Source organism: Pleurodeles waltl, chromosome 7 (assembly GCF_031143425.1).
Source record: "Pleurodeles waltl isolate 20211129_DDA chromosome 7, aPleWal1.hap1.20221129, whole genome shotgun sequence".
In the NCBI taxonomy this organism is placed as follows: Eukaryota; Metazoa; Chordata; class Amphibia; order Caudata; family Salamandridae; genus Pleurodeles; species Pleurodeles waltl.
The window spans coordinates 1,324,790,416-1,324,810,677 of record NC_090446.1 but is presented as its reverse complement, the minus strand read 5'-3'; the positions used below and the strand labels follow the sequence as shown (position 1 = coordinate 1,324,810,677).

Below are 20,262 nucleotides of genomic sequence, written 5' to 3'. Positions count from 1 at the left end.
TGCATGATGCCCAACATGCCAATGCTAATCAGTGGTTAGGACAGGGGTTCACTAAACTGATGCAAATAGACAAAATGACTGAATCTATGCTTTGTTGAACTGACGCGTTAATGACACTCTGCTAAAGTTGATCTATGTTGACGCTGTGTTATGTTCTAATAATTGCGTTCCTTGCTTTGATGAAGTCTTATTCGAGTTGCTAAATTATGACAATGTTATTGAGTGTTTTACTTTTGAGATTAACACACTTGCTATAAGAATTGTAAACAATAGGGAATAAACCTCATAAAATTCTACTAAACTGGTGTGGTTATTAATGACTGCAAGGTCATGGTGGTGTCTTGAGTTGATTAATGTCTTTGACTAAAGTGAAATGTATTGTTGTAATAAATACTGATGACATTATTGACGTATTGATTGACCTGTTGATTAGCTATCTCATCCTAGGGTGTCTCTCAACTGGGTCAAAAGATTCATTGGCCTAAAACGAGTCCTGATGTGTAATAAATTATCATAGAGGGACGCGTTAACAAATATGTGCCTGGATAAGAACACTGGGGGGCATATTTATACTCTGTTTGCGCCGGAATTGCGTCATTTTTTTTTACGCAATTCCAACGCAAAACTAACTCCATATTTATACTTTGGCGTTAGACGTGTCTAGCGCCAAAGTCCATGGAGTTTGCGTCATTTTTTAGCGTGGACACCTACTTTGCGTTAATGAGATGCAAGGTAGGCGTTCCCGTCTAAAAAATTGACTCCGAGGCATGTGCGCCGTATTTACACTCCAGGGCAAAATTCACGCCCGGGAGTGGGCGGGTCAAAAAAAATGACGTACGCCGCTTTTGCGCCGTTTTTTAGCGCCTGGAAAAGGCAGGCGTTAAGGGACCTGTGGGCTCTGAAGGAGCCCAGAGGTGCCCTCCCATGCCCCCAGGGACACCCCCTGTCACCCTTGCCCACCCAAGGAGGACACCCAAGGATGGAGGGACCCATCCCAGGGACATTAAGGTAAGTTCAGGTAGGTATTTGTGCCCCCCTACATGCCACTATGCCCATTGACCATGCCCAGGGGACAGAAGTCCCCTGGGCATGGCCATTGGGTAAGGGGGCATGACTCCTGTCTTTGCTAAGACAGGAGTCATTTCAATGGGGGTTGGGAGTGAAAAAAAATGGCGCAAATCGGGTTGAGGCGAAAAATTTGCCTCAGCCTGACTTGCCCCATTTTTTGGCACCCAAGCTCCATATCCCCCTACGCCGGCGCTGCCTGGTGTATGTCGTTTTTTTCCACGCACACCAGGCAGCGCCGGCGGCTAACGCCGGCTAACGTCATTGATTAAATACGGCGCCCGCATGGCGCTTCAGAATGGCGTTAGCCGGCGCTAATTTTTTTGACGCAAAACTGCGTTAGTGCAGTTTTGCGTCAAAAAGTATAAATATGGGCCTGGGCATCTCTGAGTCAAGTTTCTTGTACATAATATGAAGCGTGATTAAGTGTATTTTCTCTAGTCCCCATACATTAGGCCAGTTGCATCAGTCAATACCCACACATTGCTTCTGTTGCATGGTACATTACAACTTGTTGCGCTATTGTAAGCCCAAAATCAGTCATGCAACACTTTGGGGGCAGATGCACTATCCTTCCCACAGATGCGTCAGAATTTCTGATGCACCTTGGGAGCATGCAACATGGTGCACCATACCAGAGAAATGATCCATCTATGTCACTGTATTCTATCATAGCGCAGCACAACTTTTTCTGACATGTTGCTGTGGCAACACAGAAATGTGTCAGTTCTAATAAATCTGCCCCTTGAGTACTGTAATTTGCCCGTGCGCCATGCACTGCTTATGACCTCACCTATTACATCATTCAAGGCATGTCCTTCACCATCATTGATAACCTCACTGATGGCATCTCAAATTACATTTATGACAACAGTCTGCATTGCGGGAGCACAAGTTATGGTATTTATGTTTTTAGAGTTTAACATTACTCTTCACCTAACTATAATCCACTTTAACCTTTAATATATACATTACCTAGTTGTGGTCGTCACTAGTTAGTCATGGTTAAGACCGAGTTTCTGTGAGAAAAGCTGTTTTTTGCTTTGGCGCCAGTTTGTTATTTGGCGCCGCTTGATGAATCTTCACAAAAATTTCCAAACATTTCCAAAAAAGTGTGAAAGTTACATGAGCTGCTGTCTGGAAAGTTTCAGGGTGATCCGTGAAACAGGGGCCGAGATAAAGGGGGGGGGTGAAATATAGATTGTTTCCAATGTTAATTCCCATAGGAAAAATTGAACAGCGATAGCTCCAAAACCACTGGACAGAATTACACCAAATTTGGCAGAAAGGTAGCTTGATCCAGAAAGAACCCTTTTTAGGTCGAGTATAAGTGGTCAACCTCGTGTATACTTTCCCTATACTTCTAATGGCTTACAGTGATTTCACTTGTTGGTTGCAGTGTCCTTTAAAAATTCTTGCTCACAGTGGTCAGTTCTGCCTTTTTCTCCCTCCCTTTTCTGTTTCAGAGCAGTGACCATCTACTGCATTATTCCACTTTGGTTTCTTTATCTGTTGCTGTGCCGGACTATTTTTGTTATTTCTTTGGTGCTCCGGTTTCACTGTGGGTGTTTTAGGCTGGTAGCTGCCTGCGTTTTTTTGCAGCATTCTGTTCCTCCCATGTCGCTGACATTTATTTTGGCTTCATTCCAGTGCTGTCCTTTTTTACCTCTGGATCCTAAAATATGCTTATTTTACAAAACAAACACCCAGTCGTTTGGCTCACTGCTCAGGAAAGCCACTATATGCCCTTTCTGGTAGAATGTAGCTAAACCTAGAAGCAATGATGTGAAACTTGCTTAGCCTCGCATCTCATTTTGAGTCTCTCTCCAGGTCCCCTCCCTGCCACCACTCATAACATAGCACACAGGGCTTTGCTTATCTCCTTTATTGTGGCCATAAATCTTTTCAGGCGGCTCAGCTCCTTGAAATGCAAGGCAAGAATGCTTGCAAGACTTTTCATTCTGTTAAAATAAAAATAAAATACTTTTCTAGTCTTATTTTCCAATTTCTGTTCAGACATTTACACAACGCGAGGTAGTGCAGTCATCTCGTCTTTCCTCAAGGGCTTGTGATACTCTATCTGCCATTTATAGCACCGTTTTGCAAATTTAGCAAAACACTACAGACATTTAATGTGGTTGATTCTGCATCAGTATGTTCCAAATTATATTTATGGTGCCTTATTGCTAACTGGCACTCTGTGCACATGTGGTGCCCCATTTTTTATTCCTAAGCTCAGATTGATTGTAGTATTAAACACACACTTGCACATATAGCATTGTTTTTAGATGGGATTTATATGATTTATGTGCTTTAAAATGTATGTGCATTACTGGCTATTCAGTAATAGCATATTCTTATATATAACTGGCAGAAGTACTATACCCCTTATATTTCACTCATTTTGACTTGCTTTACTGGCCCTTGTCAAACGCAACACCACACAATTCAACGCTACGCAATTCCACACCGCTCAACATAATTCCAGTCCACACAGTTCCACTCCACACCACATAATTCCACACAAACCACATATTTCCACTCCACAACACACAATTCCACTACACACCACATACATCCAATACACACCACAAAATTCCACATAATGCTATATAATTCAATGCCATGCCACATAAATACCCTTCATGCAACTCCACAACAAATACCACTCCGTATAATTACGTTCCATGATACACAATCCCACTCAACATTATTCCAGTACACACAATACCGCATAATTCCTATCTGCATAATTCCAATACACATAGCTCCACTCAACGCCACACAATTCAAGCACACAGAATTCAATGCCAAGCAATTCCATGCCACACAATTCCACTCAAACCCACATAATTCCACTCCACACCACATAATTACAATCCACACAATATAATTCAACATCATTACACACAGTTCCAATCCAAGCCACTCTGCATAAATCCATACCATACAACATAATTACACTCAGGCGCTAATAATTGTCAATGCTCCGAATATCAAGGTTGCGTACTCTTGAATCCTCCCCTTGCTTCTTTAATCCACTGCCAGACACTCTGTGCCCCTTTAGCTCTTTTTCTCAGGAGTTCCTGCTTTCTTCCTTTGGGAGTTTTTCATCATTCACATCCTCAGTCTTTCCCCTTTGTGTGTTTTTCCCTTTCTTGCTTGCAGAAAATGTCTGCCCACAGGCAACCACCGGGTTCAAATTATCACTGGGTGCTGCCCCTTGTTCACCAGTAGTTTGTGTTTTAAGGGCCTTGTTTGTAATAGTATTGCAGTGGGCCTGTTAGGCCTGAAAATGTGTGAGGCACTGCTCCCACTCGGGGTTACATATGGTTACACTGCATTACTTTCTGCCATTCTGTTTTCATGTCATTATGGCGTCTACGGGCTAACTATATGGTTACATGACCATGTTTCTTACAAATGCTATTTCCACTATGGTGTCCCCTATGGGCTGTTCCGAGCATTATAGTCAATATTTTACAATATTTGCTGCACTTGGAAATTTTCCCCATAATGCTTTGTGGGGCATTTCTTTTACACATTTTTTTTGCCCATAACTCACCATGTGGTGGCCCTAGGAAAACATTTTCAGCACAACACACTCTGTCCAGGGCATCTCTGGGTCCCTACGCTAGGTTGGGGGGAATGGCAAAATAATAACCCCTCCCACCAGTCAGTGTCGCTTTAAGTTCTCTCATGGCTGGGACTTTTGATTTACAGCTGGACATAGTTTGTGTTTTAAGGTCCTTGTTTGTAATGTTATTCTAGTAGGCCTGCTAGGCCTGAAAATGTGTAATGCACTACACCCTCTAGGGGCTAAATATATGGTTACACCGCATTACGTTCTGCCATTCTGTTTTTGTGTGATTATGCCCTGGGGGGCTGACTATATGGTTACATGACGATGTTTCTTACAAATGTTATTTTTATAGTTGTACCCTCTAGTGGCTGTTCTGAGAATTACAGTCATGATACTACAATATTCGCTGCACTTGGAAAATCCTGCTTTGTGAGGCATTCCATTTACAAAACATTTTTGCCCATACCTCACCTCACAATGTGCTCTTTCTGTCTAGGTCATCTCGGGGCCCCCACACTAGATTGTGGGACCCCAAAATAATAATAGAAAAAATAGAAAAAAAAAAATAATGGTAATATTTTCATTTGCTGAAGATAGAGGAAGAAGGTAAATAGAAGTGCTTTAGTTATATGCAGTGCCACTGGTATTATGTGGCAGAGAGGACCAAAGTATGCGGCAGGGTTGACCAATTTATGTAGCAAGAAGAGTCCAGTTATGCATTTACAACGCCATTTACAACGCCAATAGCTCTAACTCAAGCAAATGTGAGACCTATTGCATTGCACATGCTTGTTGTCATTTGGTGTAAATCTGTCGAGTAGTTTTTGAGAAATTGTAGAAATTCAAAATTTGTATATCTAGGGATACGAAGGATTCGCGACCCCTTCCGATCTCGTGCTAAGATCTGATTGACTGCCAACACGTCAAACCAGGAAGTTTTGGCAGCCGAGTCCCAGACAAAAATGTAAAAAAAAAGAAAAGGGACCAGGGTACACACACCTTGACCCCTTAGCTCTGGTCCTCGGGTCTCACAGGAAACCCGCAGAGCAAAAAAAATATATTTTTTTTAAATGTTGCTGCGATTTGTGGCACATCCACAGATCCAGTGATTTTGTTTTTTTTAAATGTAGTGTGGGCTCCAGCGCTTTTTCTTTTTCAAGCCCCCGGTTGGACCAAATCCCACGGGCAATGCTTATCAAAGTGCAGAGAGGATGTCCGACCCCCCCCTCCGCAGCCCCAGGGGGTGTCCCCACCCCAGGGCTTATTTCAATTTAAATATAGGGGTGAGCGCCACCTCCCCGGGGCATTAATTTAAATTAATGCGGGGCTGCTAGCCCCCCCTGCAGACCCGGGGACCACCACCTCCCCAGGGCAAATTGAAAAAAATAGAAATGGGGTCAGTTTCGGACCACCTGCAGTCCAGGGGACCACCACGTCCCTGGGGCTCTTCTTTTCTTGAGAGTGGCCATGCAGCCTGCCTTGAGGGTCCACTGATGGCCTTGGGCACCGTCATCCCCAGGGCTTGCTCATGCTATGTCCCGGGAGATTTTCAGAAATATCTCATCCTTAATATATCACACATCAAAGCCTAAAAATCTTTCTATCTCTCTCTTGCTCACTCTCTTTTTCTCTCTCTTTCAATCTCTTTCTCCCACTCACACACCCACTTATACCCTTAGGCACCCACTCACAGACCCACTCAGACCGTTGTGCACCCACTCACAACCCCACTCAGATCCTCATGCACCCACTCACAGACCCACTCAGACAGTAACGCACCCACTCACACACCCACTCAGACTGTCACACACCCATTGACAGACCCACTCACACCCTCATGCACCCACTCACAGACCTGCGCTGACACTTATGCAATAACTAAAACACTGATGCACGCACTGTCACACCCAGACGGAGACACACAGCTACTCTCATCCCGAGATACACCCTCTTGCACCTATTCTCACACCAAGAGAAGCAGGCTGCGGCCAACGCCTACCGTGCACAGCCAAAGGGCTGTGCGCAGTATAGGGTTGGGTGGTTGGTGTTGGGGTCTGGCTGCAGGCGAGTTATTGCATGCAACCCCTGCAGCGCATGGGCGAAGGCCGTGCACGGTGCAAGGTTGGGTGCTTACAGGGGGCTGACCTCAGCCAATCCCGCCATGCACAGAAAATCAGTATACGTTAAAAAAAACACACTGAAAAAATCAAAGGTTACAGGGACGTTATAGTTAGGAAACAGAATTTAAAAAAACATAGAGATTCACTTTAAAAGCCCAAGCTTACAGGGACGTTATAGTTAGGCTCACATTATAAACGTACAAAACCATAGAAATTCACCAGTTAGAGTTATTTCAAGTAACTATTACTCGTTTCCTAAGGTAATTATAACTCGCACCCTCACCGTGCACTGCTAATTACCCCCCAAATTACAGCACTTATAACATCTTTAGTGACATCATTGATAATATCACTGTAATATTTGCAGTAAAACCTGGAGAGTTTCTGTGGTTTAGTATGTTTAAAATGTGATATCTTTTAGGATTTAGTGCACATTTTCCCTGCTAATCAGTGGTATGGAACTTGTGCTCTCCCTTGAAAACATGGTAAAGTTGGTCTAAACTTAATTGGTACATTTAATGTAGTTGTAAGTCCCTAGTAAATGTATTGCTTGTACCAAGGGCCTGTAAGTTAAGTGCTACTAGTGAGAATCAGCACTCGTGCCACCCACTAAAGTCAAACTGTAAAACATGCCTCAGGCTTGCCACTGCGGCCAGTAGTGTTGTTTTAAAATATCCTTTCTGCATGGCACAATAAACCTTTTGCCAAGCCTAAACCTTCCTATATAATACTCACAAGTCACTCCTAAGGTAGGCCAACCACTCCTAGGGCAGGGTGCATGATTTTTAAAAGGTAATACATGTGGGTTTAGGTTTTACATTTTCTGGCAATGAAAAACTCCTAAAGTCATTCCTAAAGTTGTAATGCTATCTCTCCCATATTCTAACACTGAGTAACTATATTACACTTAATAAGTGATAGCCTCTATTTCAGACCAGAAAACGAAATGCTGTTTCCACTCAGATGAATTGTGTATTTTAAATTTGTCTTTATTGGTAATGGGAGGTTTTAAGTCACTACTCTGAAAGTGCCACTTTTAGAAAGTTGTCATTTTCCTGCCTAAATCAATATATGCATTTCTGCCAGTGTCCAGGGTTGGATGACTGTGAATAGCTCTCCTGTAGTGTTTTGTATATTCATTCCAGACATGGAGACAAAAGGTCCTTGGGTTGGGGCTGGATGTTCACCTCCTTAGCAGCCTGTCCTGGGGGTTGTACACAGCCTTTCTGAGCTTTAAGGTTAACTTCAGGGCTTGCCCATCCCTTTCTTGACTTCTAAGGGCAGCCTGCCCTGCCACTGACCAATGCAGCTCACACCTAGGCCTGCCTGCCCTTTGTTACCCTAGACAGCTTGGATTTGAACCCTTGGAAAGAGGGAAGATTAGACAAAGGTGGCATCCTTCTTCACATGCTGACACTGAGGATAAAAGTTGCACCTTCCGATCCTCTTGCCAGAACACTCCTGGACCTGTGAAAGATTCAGCCTGCTGTTTGAAGAAGAAAGACTGGACCTGCTTGCTATGAATTCAGGCCTTCCAGAAGTGACTCCAAGTGTCAATTGGCTGACCTCCTGTTTGAGCAACAGGAACCCAACAAACTTCCAGAGGAAACCCCTTCAACTGCTCAGCTGACCAACACCAACTGGGCCTACCTGGACCTGCTTGAGCCCTGCTGCTGGCCTCTGCTGTAGTGAGTCCTGATCCCAAGCCCCGGACCCTTGGTTAGCATCAGAATGTACTGTTCATGAACTCAAGAGGATAATGCAGACGTTCTGGGCTCCATGCGACCGCAAAGTGCTTCTTTGTGGCAAGAAATTACCGCCAAAGCTAAACTCCAGCCAGACCTGCACCTCGCTCCAACAGTGACCATCTGCAATTATTACCAATATGATTCTCCAGGAATGACTGGCTCTTTGCACTCATCTGACTTGCTCTTCCTGCCAAAATCGAATTCCTCATAGAACTCGGCAATATTAATGGCACCTCCTTGCGAAGACTTGAGAAGGTAACTTGATTCCCTGAGCCTGTTTTTGTTAAGTGCAATAGTGCAACTTTTTTGCACTAATTGTGAATGTGCTAAGTAGAACTACTTTGTATGTAGTTGGTAAAATCTAGTTTTCAGTAGTAATTATGGTACTCTGTGTTGCTCATGACAAGTTTAATGCAATTTTCATGCATTATCTTCATTTTAGTATAGTGCATTGGTGATACTTGTGTGCTCGTGCATTTGTTATTTGTGTCAGGCTAACATCTGCATTTTTTACCCATGCCTTGTGCTAGTGCTATCTCCGGGTAGGTCTAGTGCTGCAATTGATAAAACAAGACACTGCAATGCTTAAAATTGTAGTCACAAGTTTCTGCTGAGTTGTGTAGAGAGCCAGATTACTATCCTTTACCTAGATATCTGTTTATTTCCATCTCTGTTACAAGGAATCAGCAGAAGTGTTCAGGGTTTTTAACTGGATTCTGTGTATATTTAGTAGCCTCTATAGGCCTAAAATAGTTTATTAAAGTTTGCATTTGTTCTTTTTAATTGCGTGGGGACCAAGTGAACTGTATGTGTGCAAAATTCATTTGAGTAAAGGGTTGACAAAATGAGCGTAGCCAGGTGCATCTTTTATTCACACAGAAATGTGCTGAGCTATTCTCCCACCTCGACTCCTTTTTCATTACACAGCAGACACCATAATTCTTAAATCATGAAAAAACAATAGTACACTGTTCCAACATGCAAAAGAAGTATACAGGCAGTTCTATCAAAAGAGGGAGGAGCCCTCACACATCTTATTAGATGTGATGCTTCATCATGGGGCTCACTCCTCGTCAGACTGGCGCTGCAATATCTGACGTGCCCCACAGGGGGGTTCTTGGCCAGATATCTTGACTGATAGTGTGTGCCAAAGGAAAGCATGTAGGAATGAATTTCAACCTACTAGTAAAGACCAAGAAGAAAGCAGGAGAGAAAAAAAGGGAAAGTTAAAATTGACTAGGGAACCTCCAAACCCTACTTTATTGAATGTGGCAGGGTCCCGGTCAAGGTTAAAAACATTGTAGAGTGAAGAGGAAATAATGTTCCAGGACTCTACTTAGAAAATGGGGAAGGAATTAACTTCAACCATGAAATAAGGTCAACATGTTTTGCGCCTCATAACAGTCCAATCGGATCATATGGTGCTTCTTAAGGACCAAAATGAAAAAAAACTTCTCCTGAACTAAAATGTTAACTATATGCATCCAATACCTGTAAGTGACAAGGCAAATAAAAACAAATGAGTTGACTTACTCTATGGAGTGCAAATATACTGGAAATGTATAAGGGAAAGTTTGTAAACAAAAAAAGGCAACATAAGAATCACATTGGTTTATAAATGTACTAGCGAAAAGCATAACAAAAAAACAAAATGTGGAAATTTGGGGTGACATTGCACTCAGTGTAAATACTTTGCTTCACTAAATAATTAAGTGAACAAGAAAAAGACAAAAGATAAGAAAAAATAAATAAAATGATGTACCAATGCTTACCATCCTCAATTGGGGACGGAACCTCAAGGGAAAAAGCAGACCTCTAGACTGGCAAGGTATCTGTACAAGCGGAAAAGGTATAAGAGACTTCGTAGTATCATAAGTTAGATCCGCAGAGATATGAAATACATGTAGGCGGGAAATGTAATTCTAATCAACAAACTTGTAACAGATGTGGTTAGTAGGATACCTCTATAGGGAAAAACGATCGTAGATCCATGTTACTATACTGATCTATATGCTAGTCAGAAAAGGAAAAAGAAACTACATGTATAGATAGCAAAGTAGTTGGCACGTCTTTAATTTGGCAAAAGAGCCCAAGGTAAAAAAAAAAAAAGCAAGAAAAAGCGGAGAGAAATACATTATCAAAAACCTAACTCAATGGGCGGCATGGCTTTAACCCCTTCGCTGCCAGGCCTTTTCCCCCTCCTGTGCCGAGCCTTTTTTTGGCTATTTGGGGCAGTTCGCGCTTAGGCCCTCATAACTTTTTGTCCACATAAGCTAGCCAAGCCAAATGTGCGTCCTTTTTTTCCAACATCCTAGGGATTCTAGAGGTACCCAGACTTTGTGGGTTCCCCAGAAGGAGGCAAAGAAATTAGCCAAAATACAGTGAAAATTTCGTTTTTTTTTTTAAAAATGGGAAAAAGGGGCTGCAGAAGAAGGCTTGTGGTTTTTTCCCTGAAAAGGGCATCAACAAAGGGTTTGCGGTGCTAAAATCACCAGCTTCCCAGCTTTCAGGTACATGCAGACTTGAATCAGAAAACCCAATTTTTCAACACAATTTTGGCATTTTACTGGGACATACCCCATTTTTACGATTTTTTGTGCTTTCAGCCTCCTTCCAGTCAGTGACAGAAATGGGCATGAAACTAACGCTGGATCCCAGAAACCGCAACATTTATGAAAAGTAGACAGAATTCTGAATTCAGCAAGGGATAATTTGTGTAGACCCTACAAGGGTTTCCTACAGAAAATAACAACTGAAAAAGAAAAATATTGAAATTGAGGTGAAAAAAACATCAATTTTTCTCTACGTTTTACTCTGTAACTTTTTCCTGCAATGTCAGATTTTCGAAAGCAATATACCGTTACGTCTGCTGGACTCTTCTGGTTGCGGGGATATATAGGGCTTGTAGGTTCATCAAGAACTCTAAGTACCCAGAGCCAATAAATGACCTGCACCCTGCTGTGGGTGTTCATTCTATACCGGGTATACAGCAATTCATTTACTGAAATATAAAGAGTAAAAAATAGCTATCAAGAAAACCTTTGTATTTCCAAAATGGGCACAAGATAAGGTGTTGAGAAGCAGTGGTTATTAGCACATCTCTGAATTCCGGGGTGCCCATACTAGCATGTGAATTACAGGGCATTTCTCAAATAGACGTCTTTTTTACACACTCTCTTACATTTGGAAGGGAAAAATGTAGAGAAAGACAATGGACTTGTTTTGCTATTCTATGTTCCCCCAAGTCTCCCGATAAATTGATACCTCACTTGTGTGGGTAGACCTAGCACCCGCGACAGGATATGCCCCAAAACACAACGTGGACACATCACAGAAAACAGAGCTGTTTTTTGCAAAGTGCCTACCTGTAGATTTTGGCCTCTAGCTCAGCCGGCACCTAGGGAAACCTACCAAACCTGTGCATTTTTTAAAACTAGAGACCTAGGGGAATCCAAGATAGGGTGACTTGTGGGGCTCTGACCAGGTTCTGTTACCCAGAATCCTTTGCAAACCTCAAAATGTGGCTAAAAAAACATATTTTCCTCACATTTCGGTGACAGAAAGTTCTGGAATCTGAGAGGAGCCACAAATTCCCTTCCACCCAGTGCTCCCCCAAGTCTCCCGATAAAAATGGTACCTCACTTGTGTGGGTAGGCCTAGCGCCCAGGACAGGATATGCCCCAAAACACAACGTGGACACATCACAGAAAACAGAGCTGTTTTTTGCAAAGTGCCTACCTGTAGGTTTTGGCCTCTAGCTCAGCTGGCACCTAGGGAAACCTACCAAACCTGTGCATTTTTGAAAACTAGAGACCTAGAGGAATCCAAGATGGGGTGACTTGTGGGGCTCTGACCAGGTTCTGTTACCCAGAATCCTTTGCAAACCTCAAAATTTGGCTAAAAAAACACATTTTCCTCACATTTCGGTGACGGAAAGTTCTGGAATCTGAGAGGAGCCACAAATTTCCTTCCACCCAGCGTTCCCCCAAGTCTCCCGATAAAAATGATACCTCACTTGTGTGGGTAGGCCTAGCGGCTGCGACAGGAGACGCCCCAAAACACAACGTGGACACATCCCATTTTTTGAAAGAAAACAGAGCTGTTTTGTGCAAAGTGCCTACCTGTAGATTTTGGCCTCTAGCTCAGCCGGCACCTATGGAAACCTACCAAACCTGTGCAGTTTTAAAAACTAGAGACCTAGGGGAATCCAATATGGGGTGACTTGTGGGGCTCTGGCCAGGTTCTGTTACCCAGAATCCTTTGCAAACCTCAAATTTTGGCTAAAAAAACACATTTTCCTCACATTTCGGTGACAGAAAGTTCTGGAATCTGAGAGGAGCCACAAATTTCCTTCCACCCAGCGTTCCCCCTAGTCTCCCGATAAAAATTATACCTCACTTGTGTGGGTAGGGCTAGCGGCCGCAACAGGAGACGCCCCAAAACACAACGTGGACACATCCCATTTTTTGAAAGAAAACAGAGCTGTTTTTTGCAAAGTGCCTACCTGTAGATTTTGGCCTCTAGCTCAGCCGGCACCTAGGGAAACCTACCAAACCTGTGCATTTCTGAAAACTAGAGACCTAGGGGAATCCAAGATGGGGTGACTTGTGGGGCTCTGACCAGGTTCTGTTACCCAGAATCCTTTGCAAACCTCAGATTCTGGCTAACAAAACACATTTTCCTCACATTTCGGTGACAGAAAGTTCTGGAATCTGAGAGGAGCCACAAATTTCCTTCCACCTAGCGTTCCCCCAAGTCTCCCGATAAAAATGATACCTCACTTGTGTGGGTAGGCCTAGCGCCCGCAACAGGAAATGGCCCAACACACAACGTGGACACATCACATTGTTTCATTGAAAACAGTGCCTACCTGTGGATTTTGGCCTCTAGCTCAGCCGGCACCTGGGGAAACCTAGCAAACCAGCGCATTTTTGAAAACTAGAAACCCAGGGGAATCCAAGATGGGGTGAATTGTGGGGCTCTGACCAGGTTCTGTTACCCAGAATCCTTTGCAAACCTTCAAATTTGGCTAAAAAAACACGTTTTCCTCACATTTCGGTGACAGAAAGTTCTGGAATCTGAGAGGAGCCACAAATTTCCTTCCACCTAGCGTTCCCCCAAGTCTCCCGATAAAAGTGATACCTCGCTTGTGTGGGTAGGCCTAGCGCCCGCGACAGGAAATGGCCCAAAACACAACGTGGACACATCACATTTTTTCATAGAAAACAGTGCCTACATGTGGATTTTGGCCTCTAGCTCAGCCGGCCCCAGGGGGGGCAGAAATGGCCTAAAATAAATTTGTCCCCCACCCCCCCGGGAGCGACCCTTGCCTATGGCGCCATATGACATTGGCGCCAAAAAATAAAATCCCTGGTGCCTAGTGGTTTCTGCCCCCTTGGGGGCAGATTGACCTACAATCGCCCAATCTGCCCCCAAGGGGGGCAGAAATGGTCTAAATACAATTTGCCCCCCAGGGGAGCGACCCTTGCCTAAGGGGACGCTCCCCATCTGTAAAACACAACAACAAAATAAATCCCTGGTGCCTAGTGGTTTCTGCCCCCCGTGGGGGCAGATCGGCCTAATAAAAATAGGCCAATCTGCCCCCAAGGGGGGCAGAAATGGCCTAAATATAATTTGCCCCCTAGGGGAGTGACCCTTGCCTAAGGGGTCGCTCCCCACCTCAAAAAACAAAAACTGAACAAAAAACAAAAACACAAAAAAATGTATCCCTGGTGCCTAGAGGTTTCTGCCCCCTGCCCCTGGGGGGGCAGAAAAGGCCTTAAAAAAAAATACCCCCCCTGGGAGCGACCCTTGCCCAAGGGGTCGCTCCCTTTTGTCTGTTTCATAAATGAAAAAGACATCCCTGGTGTCTAGTGGGCGTTTTGACAGCCGGATTGCTTTACAATTCGGCTGCCAAAACGCAAAGAGAGACTTCAAAGGGAAGGAAATAACTGGGATGAGGCCCTGTCACAAACAGCGCGCGCTTGCGCGCTGACGTCACAGGGGGGGGGGGTCGGGGGTGGAAGGGGAAGGGCTTCCCCTTCCGTCCCTGACTTTGGCGGGTGGGGGGGAACCCTTCAGAGGGAGCGCTAGCGCTCCCTCTGGGCTGGGTGCCCAGGACGTAATGGTTACGTCCTGGGCACAGCAGCACTGTGCTGCAGGACGTAACCATTATGTCCTCGGCACAGAAGGGGTTAATAGTCGTACAAATAAATATACTCAAAATAAGGTAGCAGCGAATACGGCGATGCACCAACAGGCACAGAAGTGTCCAAAGTTAAGGTCAAATCCATATAGAGACTAGAGTCATATCTTACTCACGAATATCGATGTCAGTCTCTGTCCTACCCCTGGGCCACTCCTAGTGCATGGACGTGGCTTCCCGGTTACAAAGGGAGGTCGAGGTCATCAACGACCAATAAACGGGAGGCCTGCAATCTAGGAGATGGTGCATGTGAGGAAATGGAAAAGGGGCAATAATCAAATGTAAAAAAGAAGAGGACACAAACGACGGACTACCGTTGCATCACTCAGAGGGAATGGAAATGAACAGGCATCCAAAGTTATTTCAGAGTCAGAGTGGAAGTCAAGATAAGGATGATACATATCACGAGTTTTACCTCTTATGTCTTTGGATAAAGGGGCGTCCTGTAGATTATTAGTTGTTTTGGCGCATCTTTCATCTGATTGTTATCCTTGTTTGGTCTAGTCACAATTAGGGATGCTTACCCCATATATTTCTGTTTATTTCATATGTCAGTTTGGTTCTTGTTCTTTCTGAAAAGTTATTTTTATTTTTATTCTTTTTTTATATGAAGTGTCATCTTTTTAAACCCTTTAATCCTATGATACGAGGGCGCACACTTGTGATGTTTTTCATCATTATCTTGACTTCCGCTCTGAAATAACTTTGGATGCCTCCTCATTTCCATTCCCTCTGAGTGAAGCAACAGTAGTCCATCGTTTGGGTCCTCTTCTTCTTTTTTACCCTTGATTATTGCCCCTTATCCATTTCTATTATTCTCACATGCACCGCCTCCTAGATTGCAGGCCTCCTGTTTATTGGTCATTGTTGACCTCGACCTCCCTTTGTAACTGGAAAGCCGCGTCCGTGCACTAGGAGTCGGGAACACGGTCCCGGGGTAGGTCTCCGGACAGAGACTGACATTGATATACGTGAGTAAGATATGACTCTAGTCTCTATATGGATTTGACATTAACTTTGGACACCTCTGTGCCCGTTGGTGCATTGGTGTATTCTCCGCTACCTTCTTTTGAGTATTTTTATTTGTACGACTATTAAAGCCATGCCGCCCATCAAGTTAGGTTTTTAATAATGTATTTCTCTCCGCTTGTTTTTTTTTTTTTAACTTGGGCTCTTTTGCCCAATTGAAGACGTGCCAACTACTTTGCTATCTATACATTTAGTTTCTTTTTCCGTTTCTGACTAGCATATAGGTCAGTATAGCAACATGGATCTACAATTGTTTTTCCCTATAGTGGTATCCTACTAATCACATCGGTAACGAGTTTGTTGATTAGAATTGCATTTCCCGCATACATGTATTTTATATTTCTGCAGATCTAACTTATGAAACTTCGAAGTCTCCTATCCCTTTTCTGCTTGTACAGATACCTTGCCAGTCTAGAGGTCTGCTTTGTCCCTTGAGGTTCCGTCCCCAATTGAGGATGGTAAGCATTGGTACATAATTTTATTTATTTTTTTCTTTTCTTTTTTCTTTTTCTTGTTCACTTAATTGTTTAGTGAAGCACCATATTTACACTGAGTGCAATGCCACCCCAAATATCCCCACTTTGTTTTTTTGTTATGCTTTTCGCTAGTACATTCATAAATCAATGTGGTTCTTATGTTGTCTGTTTTTGTTTACAGGCTTTCCCTTATACATTTCTAGTATATTTGCACCCAATAGAGTAAGTCAACTCATTTGTTTTGATTTGCCTTGTCACTTAACAGGTATTGAATGCATATAGTTTGCATTTCAGTTCAGGAGAAGTTTTTTTTTTTTCGGTCCTGAAGAAGAGCCATATGATCCGCTTCGACTGTTATAAGGCGCGAAAAATGTTGACCTTATTTCATGGTTGAAGTTAATTCCTTCCACCATTTTCTAAGTAGAGTCCTGGAACATTATTTCCTCTTCACTCTACAATGTTTTTAACCTTGACTGGGACCCTGCCACATTCAATAAAGTATGGTTTGAAGGTGCCCTAGTCAATTTTAACTTTCCCTTTTTTTCTCTCCTGCTTTCTTCTTGGTCTTTACTAGTAGGTTGAAATTCATTCCTACGTGCTTTCCTTTGGCACACACTATCAGTCAAGATCTCTGGCCAGGAGCCCTCCTGTGGGGCACGTCAGATATTGCAGCGCCAGTCTGACCAGGAGTGAGCCCCATGATGAAGCATGACATCTAATAAGATGTGTGAGGGCTCCTCCCTCTTTTGATAGAACTGCCTGTATACTTTTTTTGCATGTTGGAACAGTGTACTATTGTTTTTTCATGATTACTACCAGGGAGAGTGTACACTGGACCATTGAATCTCCCTTGTCCGCCTTTTTTAGTGTAATTCTTAAATCAGACAGCTATCAGCAACGTGACATTGCATTTCAAATAGGAGTGTGCAAAACTTTCCTAATGACCTTCATGTATTTCTCCAGACGATGATGAAAAAAATATAGGAACGTCAGAAAGTTTACATGGGCTTTCATGTGACAATCTATGACCATTTTATACAGCAGTATAATTTAACTTACCTTTCTCTCACAAATGAAGAGCTACCCACGAAGGAAAGCTAAGCATCTTTTTCCTTTACATGCAAAAATCTCACACCTTACTGGTGCAACGCATTTTTTAAGCATTCGTGAAAGACGACAGCGTCCATTTTCAGTGCTGTGAGATTATGTTTTATTAACTGAGACATGGGTACATAACATTATGGCTATAGTAGAAGGGTCATCTTCTGTAATTATAAAAATACAGTAATGCAGGCGTGATACAGGAGGCTCATAGAAGGGGTGCCGGCGAGTATCGGTACACATATGAACAGAAATGCACTTCCCCGGTGCACCTAATTATTATACGAAATATATCACTTTTTAAATTCGGCAAATTCGGCAAATCCAACGTTTTTCATGCCTGCAATACATACAATTAGCCTCAACGTAGCGCAATTGTTCCATCCATGCAAAGATGTGATGCTGAAAGTTTCTGTAGCTGTTTCACTCATAGCATTATGTTTTCAGTAGCCAAGTGTTATCATTAGCGATATGCCGAGGCCTGCAACTCGTTAGCATGGCCACAGACAGCTACATCTGAATGTAGCCAGGCGTTAAACATGAATTGTTGGTGTTCAAACAATGCCCTGCAATCTTGGCTCACCTATATTTAAGGAAGCGTGACTTGCCTCGGAATCCTCAAACCTGACAATTCGTGTGAATTTGAGATTTAAGATAGTAGCTGGCCTGTGTCTAAATTCATGTCCTCAGCCTTTGATGAATAGACTCAAGGAGGATGGGGAAGGAGCTAGTTTTGTTTGAGACCCAACAAGCAGTGTTATTAGTAGCATAGAGTGGGGATGCTGCAGGTTCAGCAGTGGTAGGCTCGGGCCAGCACAGGCCTGCTGTTTAAAGGTAAAGCATGCCTATTCTTAAATTCCATAAATCAGGCTGATGCTCATTCTGCTTTCCTCTTACAATTCCATTTCACAGTGGGAGAAGCTCGCAACCTTATTCCCATGGATCCAAATGGACTGTCTGACCCATATGTGAAGCTGAAGCTAATTCCAGACCCCAAGAATCTGACCAAGCAGAAGACCAGGACTGTTAAGTCAACCCTCAACCCAATCTGGAATGAGTCCTTCATATTGTAAGTAGAGTGCAGACAGGCCAGTCTTGCAACAGTACAGTGTTATCAGGATCATTTAATACCACGATGTTCAGATTCTGTGAAGTGCTCTTATCTGGTAATCTCTGAAATGTATATTCGTGTATATCTAAGATATCTAAAGGTTTTTGTTAACTGGTAATTCTTCATTCGCTGACTTCTTTTCACGGATCATATAAAACATGCCTGTGCACTATTTTCATCGTGAATGTCTTTATTTTGTTGCAAGGTGGTGCATATACCAATGAAAGAAATAGATTTCTCCTTTTGGGAGTAGAAATGCATTTCATGGACGGTGGAGCACAGGGTCTGCAGTGCACATAGGGAATAGTCATCACTTTTGCCTGCAGCAGACTGTTCAGGACTGCCACTGGAAAGAGCAGGTGTTTCAGGAGTTGATGCAACCCGCCCCTATCAAGAATTTGATATGCCTAGATATCCGAGGCTGCCATACTCCCTGACACACCTTCAAGGTCGGATGATGCCTAATCAGATTAGAATAGCATATATGTATTCCGTATAATACAACCCTAGTAGCTTCCCCTCAAAGAGGAGTTCTATCCCTGTCTGACGTTTACTCAGCCTTCCATCCTTCCAAGGTGGTACAATGAGTACTGATTTTAGGAACACTATTTTGCCTATCTAAAATAATTTTTCATTCTTTTGGTGCGTTGTTAAAAATGGACAATAAGAAATTACAAGTGCCCATTATGTTTCCCCAGATCAAGATTTTGCCCTCTACTGTGATCTCAGGATTTCATATTCATAGCTTAGGTCACTACTAGAGTTTGAGAGGGGCATGCTAATACAAAACACACATCCACAAAAAAAGTAAGACCATCGTTATTCACAAAATGTTCTTTTAAACTGACTACAGCGCTAAAACTATCAAACCCAGCCTTGGAGTCAAGCACTAAACGTGGCCAATTAATAGTACTGCAACACTCTCCTGTAGAAAAGAATGGAGACAGCAAATAAACATAAATACCTTAGGTACTAATTAAAAATTAACATGTATAAGTGATTACATATTTTGTAAAAAAAAAAGTGAGTGTTCATAAATTCCTTTTAAAGTATTGTTTAAAAAGCAGTATTTATCCATTAGGATAATATGTTTAAAATATGTTAATATTTAATACACATTTTTTGGATGGTTTATGTGCTGTAGCATTTTAATTTACTGAGTCCAGGTTAATTTTGAATATTTAAAATGATTTGACATATATGTTGTACATTAAATGCTTTTAAACATGTTTTAATAAAGAATACACTTTGTTAATACACTTTGTTACATTCCCTATAATTTCCTATAGGGAGATCTTCACCAGCAGGTAAACAGTTATTAGTATTAACTTTACACTTTTAATTCTGTTGTAGGAGGCTCCGCTCTCTCCTAGAAGAGGGTGGAGGCAAGAGGAAACTAGTCCCAGGTGCTCATCTCCACTCAACATGATGAATAGTAAAATTGCAGGGAGTTACACCTAGGTGGAGAGGTAAAACTCCACATGAGTAAATATACACACGTATATTTACCTTTGTGAATTAGCCTCACTGTCAGTGACTATTACTAACTCAGGGAATGCAGCCCTTGAACACATCCAGTTTACTGCAAGTGAAAAATTGTAATTGCATTACGCAAGACTGCCCTCACGTGAAATGAAACTTCAAGAAGCTTTACTTTTAACAATGGACTGGACTGACAACTGTGACAGTAACTAAGCTGCCACTTGAAGGTATTCATCATTCATTAATGACCACTTGTCTAATTGCTAACCTAGGTGGATATAGGTAGGATTATGGTCTTTGTGTGTGTTAGAAATTAGGTTTCTGGTTGGCTATGTTATGCAC

General features: G+C 42.7%; 1 protein-coding gene across 1 annotated transcript in view; it reads left to right on the top strand.

Moving 5' to 3' along the window:
* Positions 1 to 20,262, top strand: part of PRKCG (protein kinase C gamma) — a 758,936-nt gene that overhangs the window by 601,252 nt on the left and 137,422 nt on the right. Inside the window, exon 6 of the mRNA XM_069200667.1 lies at positions 18,240 to 18,396. Within this exon, the coding sequence (XP_069056768.1) occupies positions 18,240 to 18,396 (157 nt within the window). The remainder of the gene's footprint in view (positions 1 to 18,239; positions 18,397 to 20,262) is intronic.